The 8,016-nt window shown below is 39.0% G+C and overlaps 1 protein-coding gene across 1 annotated transcript; it reads right to left on the reverse strand.

Moving 5' to 3' along the window:
- Positions 1 to 1,668: 1,668 nt before the first annotated feature.
- On the reverse strand, positions 1,669 to 7,170 carry LOC106772194 (protein TIME FOR COFFEE). The gene is made up of 12 exons (XM_014658425.2): positions 6,918 to 7,170; positions 6,530 to 6,838; positions 6,245 to 6,396; positions 5,949 to 6,126; positions 5,584 to 5,863; positions 5,426 to 5,486; positions 5,269 to 5,349; positions 4,962 to 5,181; positions 4,772 to 4,838; positions 4,573 to 4,636; positions 4,042 to 4,425; positions 1,669 to 3,904 (listed from the first exon to the last, which is right to left on the reverse strand). Exons 1-12 carry the CDS (start codon positions 7,003 to 7,005, stop codon positions 2,174 to 2,176), a joined length of 3,615 nt encoding a protein of 1,204 aa, XP_014513911.1. The 5' UTR covers positions 7,006 to 7,170; the 3' UTR covers positions 1,669 to 2,173.
- Positions 7,171 to 8,016: the final 846 nt, after the last annotated feature.

Below are 8,016 nucleotides of genomic sequence, written 5' to 3' on the forward strand. Positions count from 1 at the left end.
AGCAGTGTAAATGCATCCTTGACATCCTCGATGAAGCTCTGTAAGAGAATCTTTGGTTCCTGTTTTTAGGCAAAATACAAGAAATAGAATTGTCAAGACGAGGACATATATGCACCAAACCCGGGATGATTAGCCTTTCCAAGTTCCAATTCCAATCAGAAGGAGACATTTCAGGCTTCTTGACGTGCATGATTGAGAAAGTTACTATTTCATGCTACGAGTTTAAATCCTTTTATGCTGGCGGTAACATGGACGATAAACAACAACTCTTCAAAATAAAACTACTTGTACATATTTTCACGCTATTTTTCATACAATTTATTATCTCATTTTAAAATAAAAGTCCTTATTTTTGGATAAGGCGTTGACATTCCTTACTCAAAACATTTAAAGTTGTTCTCAAAAATAGATAGATTTTCTAATAGTTTTTCATTATATCAAGTTTGGCTATGTGTTCTTTTTTTTTCTTGTCCAAACCGTGTGAAAGGGTATATGATAAAGACATTCCGATACTCAAGTTATTGATTTACTCAATAATGAAGAAACTTTTTGGTGATCCTCTATTATCCAAGTTCGTTATTTTCTTTCCTTTTTATTCGAGTCATATGAAAGGATGTTTACAAAAGACATTTTGACACCCAAGTTATTAATTTACTCAATAATTTTGTGATAAAGACGAGTAATCAAAATTCAAAATTACGTCCTCTCCTTTTCAGAAATATATTTACAAATATTATAATGAGTTTATTATTATATCTTACCCATTTATTACCAATAATGTCTTAGCGGTGATCATATAGTAAACGTATATTTAAAGATTATGATTATTTTCAAAGAATTATGTTAAAGTTGAGTCAATACTCAATATATAACTGTGATCCCATTGTATTGACACAGCTTGCATGTTTTGTCGGGAGATATTGGGGTTTCGTAGTTAGTCTCAATTTGTTTAAACAACTCCACTTACGTGACACAAATTTCTGCCTGGTTAGATATGCACGATGGTTCATGTCATGAGGATCACCCGTCTATATATATTCCAATTCCTAGGACAATGATCTCAAACGAGACATTATAAGCATCTGAAACAGATCAGGACCATATAAATAGAGTAGATTCCCTTATCCAACAGACAAAGTGTCGCGTAACATAGACCGTTGTGCGCATATCATGTCTAAATTTTGATTCTATTTCAATCGACAAAGGAGACTGTAGTATTAGGGGTCACCCTTGCTCCAAACCTTGCACCATGCAAAGGACCAGTCCCTTCACGGCAACAAAAAAGTAACAAAAAAGTCTGAAATAAAAAGCAACATATGCTTGTACCAAAGAAAAAGCGACATACGAGAAAGGGTCTACATTTGAAAAATGACACCAGATAAGGATCATCATCTTATAGGTTAAGTCACTTTCTTTCACTTGGCTATCATATCATGTTTTGGTGTTCATAACAGCGTAATGCTAGCTGCTAAGCTTTCAGGGAATTGAGGCTGCATTGAATGGCAAAAAAAAAAAAACACTACGACAACACTGAAAGAAACAAGGAAACGCCAAAAAGAAAAGGAGAGGAACCATTCCCGGAAATTTTGCATTCTCATTTGTTTTGTTCTCTCTTAGGTCTCAGTCTTTTCATATCCCAACTATTCACCTTCTCTATTAACATCCAAATAAAGAGAAACAACTGCAGGTTTTTTCATTAAAAAATGAATTAAGTACATGTTTTGCTATAGGAGCTAAAAAAAATCATAATATATATACACATATATAGAATTCCCTTAATGTGTCAACTTAATTAGATCCCACAAGAACTTAAAGGCCTTCCAGAAGCTAACCAACCAGGAAATTTGACAAGATAATGCTACCTACTGTTTCAAAATTGCAGGCCTAATGGATCCCAACTTCCTTCCATTATCCACTCCTTTGTGTCCCACCAGCAAATGTCATACCGCATGCCCTCTCACAATGAGTGATGTTCAAATGACAGCATCGCTTTTATACAAGCACCTGGCAACTGACATGACCATTCGTACCAAAACCACAAGGGCGGTAACAAAACCCATGAGTTGCAGCTTTAAACATGAAGAAGAGCAGCAAGGACCTCCAAAATATATGATGATTACCAAATAGGAGTATAATTGTAGATAATTCCTTGTGCAGCAAAACTATGTGGTGATTAATATTTTAGCTCTGATAGGTGGCTGGTGCATGAGCTTAATATTGATGGGACATTTCTCCCACAAACTGGAGAAGATTTTTGGCCACTCCCAGCAGAATTTTCAGCTTGTTGAAATTGTGAAGCGTTGACTGACGAACCAACTTTACTTCCTTCCGAATTTGACTTAATATTTCCTTGAGGTGGTGTACTACACATAGGCTGGTTGCCACTGAGTACTTGTTGCCCTTGGGGTGGCAGGGAAGTTATGTAATTTCCACCAAAAGAAATTTGCATATGACCGGACAAAATTCTCCCTTGTTCCTGAGAAAAACTCTTGAAGGTTGGAGCATTGGGTGTCATGATAGATGAGTGATGAGCATGAGAATCTGAAGTTCTACCCGAGGCTTTAGCGTGAGAAGCTTGGCTAGAACTTTTGCATTGAGTAAGAGTTTGTGAGAAAGCAGGGGCATTGTTTGCAAATTTTGTAGCAGGACCAGGGGTGCTATTAGTGGATGATGCTTTGTATCGATTTGCCGGAGTGGGTTGCTGCTGTTGCCCAGCATGCTGCTTTGAAAGCTGAAGCGAATGCTGTGGCTGTTGAGAACTTGAAGCACTACTTGAAAGAGGCACGCTTGTTATTGAAGTTGAAGCAACAGGTTGACTAGACCAGTTTCCAGTAGATAGCATGAAGTTAAGATTCTTGGATGAATTATCAAAAACAAGGGTGGTTGGTCCGTTGCTTGAAGACTTAGCATTTGCATTTTTCTTTTCATCTTCTTGGTGCGAAGAATTTCCTCCACTCTTCGTTTCAGTAATTGAATAATTCATCTGTTGAGTAGTGTGAGTTGAGGTTGCAGCTTGATACCCTTGCCATGCTATATCCGGCACACTATGAAGTATCACAGGATTCTGTGCCATGGATGAGAAGTTAAGGTTTGAAGGAACACTGGTCCCATTAAATGCAGCAAATGATATTGCAAATGCTTGAGATGGTATATTCTCCACCCCTCCTTTTAAAGCCTGCTGCTGCTGTTGTTTTTCACCAAAACTTCCACTATTGCCAACAACAATGTCTGATGCTGCAGATGGCTTAAAAGAATAGTTCACTGGCTGAACTGGAATTGTAAAATTCTGCCCATGCACAGTCTTCTGAGGGAAAGATGTTCGAGTAGCAACAGAATGTGCATTACCTCCACCTGTCTCAGTCTCATGCTTGCGTAGATGAGAGAGTGAGGTCTGTCGCTTTTGTGACTGCTGCTCCATAGTTGTAGAGGTCAAAATATTACTGCCATTAACTTGTGGCTGTTTATGAGATGATGAACTGCTTGATGTGCTTGCATTAAGATAACTTGGTTGTACCAGTGCTTGTGACTGAGGATGCTGAAGTGGATGGAACGTTTGAGAAGAGTAGAAAGGCCCACTGATCACATGTGTTGCTTGCGGAGGACTTGCACCTCTGATTGTCGCAGCTGCTCCAATAGAAGTTGAGAAAGGAAATGAATACCCATTATTGTGAACTATTGTCATATACGGAGAGGAACCATTGGCTGAAAAATTTGGGTAGCTAAAGCTCATTGCAGGAGCTACCACTGGCAAAGTTGAGGAGGTACCAAGAGACCCGCCTACTGAGCTATGGGATATATTATACGAGGAACTGCTATTAGGGGAATTCACAGCTCCTGCCTGATTAGTAGTTGCCGTAACTGAAGCTTGATGCTGCCCTGGAGGGTACAGGAAAGCAGGACCATGCTACATTCAAAACTAAATCACATTACTCTCCAAAATAAAACCCATCAACACAACAACACAAGCTATCAATAAAACCAGTAAAATTGTCAAACGTTTACTTTTAGCAGTATCTAAGCAATTAAATGAGAAGACCGTACCACTAGATTGCCCGGTGGCCCAGGATTGGGACCATGCTGGAACACAAGCTGCACCCTATGAGTTGAATCCATTGGATTGGCATTATTAGAACATTTGGCTGCGGTAACATTGGCATTACTGGTGGCGGCCCAACCTTTATCTTGTGCAGAATTCTGGTTTACAACTGCCAAGTGTTTTTGAGATTGCTTCCCAACGGCCATACTTTCTGCAGAGGGCACACAGTTGACTTTGTTGGGTTTTGTGCCACACGGAGAACCAGGGCCAGTAGCTGCTGGCAACGGGGGGCTCATCTTTGTAAATTGTTGGTGTAAGATGTTACAAGCAATGTAGTAATGTGTTGCACATCTCTTCGGTTGTCTTTGAGAGAGGACAAAATTCACATGCTGCGCATATGAAGCGTGAAGGTAATGTAAATGGCATCGTTAAATACAGATAGGTTGGAAGTGATTATATCACAACTCACAGTAAGCATAACCAGTGAACTAGCATACGTACAACTAGGAAACAAAGTATTTGAAAAATTATAATACCTGCTGTGTCAATGATCTTATAGTTTTCTCCGTCTTCACAACTGGCTCCGAGAGCGGCTTGTATCTGCCAATTGAAACTATCGACCTTAGCTAATTCACATTACTAATATAACCAAACATAAAGTTAAATTAGAGAAGTACAACCATGAAGAAAAAGGTATATGCCTAGGGAAGTGATGATCTAATAATAGATTAATACCCAATGGGAGGGAGACTGCTGGACCGTCCTGATTCAGCTGTTGATAAAGGCATTGAAGTAGATTGAACTGAAGAGGGAAAGAAATGTGAGCGACTTGTAGTTAACAAAATGGTCGATCAAAGCTGACATATGGTTCGGAATAAAAAAATAAAAAAAAGCTAAAAAAGCCAAAAATTATCAAATTAATTACCGGTTTTCTCTACTTTGGGATTTGATGATACGGTAAGCAATTCCTTGTTCCTATCCTTCTCTTCTAATTTATTGTTTGTCTTATCGTCATCGTTTGGCTTCTCCAAATCGTGTTTTAACACATCCAACTTCTCGTTAAATACGATCATTTTCGCCTTTTGAATTTCTTCCGGAGTTCTCCCCTTCTTAACCGGTGTTTCCAACTTGACACTATTTCCATTCTGCAAAAGAATTTTGACGAGTTGGACCACCAAACAGAAAAATGAACAAGAAAAAATAATTTCAAGATGTACAGTCAACCTACTCACCATTTCCGCATCCAGTGCCAAAGCTTTAGTTTCTGATGACAATTCATCCCGTTCAGGGGAAAGCGCCATAGGAGGAGGAGCCTGTTGAAAAGGAACTCTTCAGATATTTGACAGCAAAAACCAAGGAAAATAGAGCAGGAAAAACTAGGACTCTCACCATCAGATCTATCTCAAACTTGCCTACTCGCTGGGTTTTGCCCTCTGCAACAACCGAGATCCTAATAAATCGAGCCAAAACGAAATGAGGACAATGGTCAGCATCAGAATATGTTTATTCAAGAGCAAAACAAAAAGCTATTGTTCATTAATGCTCACACTCTGTTGGAAGCCCATTCTTGTTTATCGGAATCCAACTTGATGCGCGACGGCGATTTCTTTGAAAGGAAAACCGATCTTCCATTCGCAGAAGCATCCCCAAACCCAGAACCAGATTTCATATTGTCTTCCCCTATACCCTCTATCGGGGCCTCTGATGATGGACGATCGTGACAATCCACATCAGTAGGTTGCTCAATCTGAATCCTGACTAACTCTTCACTTGAATTATTCGAAACCGTGGTGGAATAATTGTTGTCATCTTCCATTTTCTTTTTCTCTGATAAAATGCCAACGAAAAGATAAGGTAAAAAAAGAAGAAAAATGAAGAGCAAAAGAGAAAACTTCCAGAAATTGAAACCCACCAACATCCTTAGAGGGGCAAGGAACAGTGGCGTTGCGGTGATTGACACCTGCCTCAGGCTTTTCCGAAGAAGATTCGTGGTTCTTTGAAGTCTTCAAACCGTACAGTAGCTCAGCTATCTCAATCTCGATGTCTGAGGAAGACGATGTTGATGCCTTAGGAACAACTTCAATCTCTTTCTGCAAGATAAGACACAGCAGAGAACACAATCCTTCAACAAAAAAAAAAAAAAAAAAAAAAAAAGCCTTTTCAAAAAAACGAAACACAGATTAAAAAAAAAAAAAAACTAGCACAGACCATCTTCTTCCTAAGAGAAACATTCGAAGAAGAAGGCGAGGCCGCTTCAACACTCATTCCACCGGGGGAATCCGACCGTTGCCGGAAATTCTGCTCCTCTCCGCCGCCGCTACTTGCGGAGACCAAACTTTCATGAGACCTTTTCGCAGAAGCTGCGGAAACACATCAAACACCGAATATCAAAACAAAGCAAAAAGGAGGGAAAAGTAAAAGTAAAAGTTACTTCCGGGAGAGACCAAAATGAAAGTTTAAAAGGAAAATAAAGAGCACTTATATAATCGCAACCTGAACGAGCTTTCCTGGGAACAGTCACGCCGATCATCTCCTCCGTTATTTTAAACGGAGGCGGTTTCGATGGCGTGAAGACCCGGCGATGGTTCTGATCGGAGGAAAACGACGTCGGATTATTAGGAGAACGGATCTTAGAAACGCCAACGTCTACAACATCCTCGTCTTGTTCGTTACCAACGCTCTCTTCGGTGCTTTGGGAGTGAGAGCCTCTCCTCCGCTTGCTCCTGTTCACCGAATCCCTATCCCTATCTCGATTCCTTCCTCTCTTATTGACACCTTCGCGTAATTCCACAGCTCCTTCCTCTGCCACGGAACAGAAATAGTATAAGAAATAGCACAGAAGAAATAGTAGAAGAAAATGAAGAAGAAAGCATGTTAACACCGGAAGAGTCTCTGAGAGCAATAGTTCGATGTCTGCGTCTGGTGGAGGAGGCCATGGATGGTCTTCTGGATTCTCTGGTTCTATCCATGAGCTTCTTCTTTCTTCCCTCTCATGTAAACAAAATCACAGATAAAACTTTCGTAAACCGCAACAGCCAGCGAGTCACCGGAATTCCACCATTAACCACCCCTTCTCAAAATTTGCAGAGCCTTAGACTTCTGTTCTATGCCTCTCTATGTATTTATTTTCATTCAGTTCACTTCATTTAAAGGGATTATAATTATTAAATGCCATTATGAGTTAATTAATTATTAATTAATTAATTAATAATCTGATCTTTCCACTTTTCATATGCTTGTGGAAAAAGAGAAAATGGTTCACTATTCATACATCACACTCGCGCAGCAAGGGACGGGTGAGATTTGCGGACGAGGGTTTCGGCGCTACGAGCCCCGTCAGATCATTCCGTATCCAACGGTGGTGGCTTGGTAGTGCCAACATGGCAGAAAAGTTATTGTCGATGGAATATGGAATGCCAACTTAAAGTGGTCATGTCTCACTTTACTTATATCTTTTCCTCTTTCCATAATAATAACATAATAAGTTATCTTTCCCCAGTTCATGTTAACGCGCTTAAGATGTGAGTGTAAACAAAGCGCACTGAGACCCGCTCAGGCGTAGTGGGGTGCAGTTGGGTGGGGTGAATAATATAAAATAGAAAAGTAGTCTTATTATTACTAAATTACCAAACTTATTAAACTAATATGTAATAATTAAATATTATATAGAGAAATGAGATGACTATCACCGATTGCCACAGGATTCTGTGTTCTCAGTTTTAAATTTAAATTTCAACCTATTTTTATATGTATATATAAACTGAATACACGTTTTCTTAGGTTGTTCCTTTTTTATTAAAAATCAATTAAAATAAATTATGTGAGGTTTCTTAAAAACTGTTGTTGTTCAGTTACATATTATATTATATTTATTAAGTACAGAATAATTATTTTAAAATTTAAACAAATCTCTGAATATGGTTATTAAACTTTTTATCAATGATTTTATTCCAAAATTAATCTCTAAATTAATAGAAAAC

Source organism: Vigna radiata, chromosome 8 (assembly GCF_000741045.1).
Source record: "Vigna radiata var. radiata cultivar VC1973A chromosome 8, Vradiata_ver6, whole genome shotgun sequence".
Lineage (NCBI taxonomy): Eukaryota > Viridiplantae > Streptophyta > Magnoliopsida > Fabales > Fabaceae > Vigna > Vigna radiata.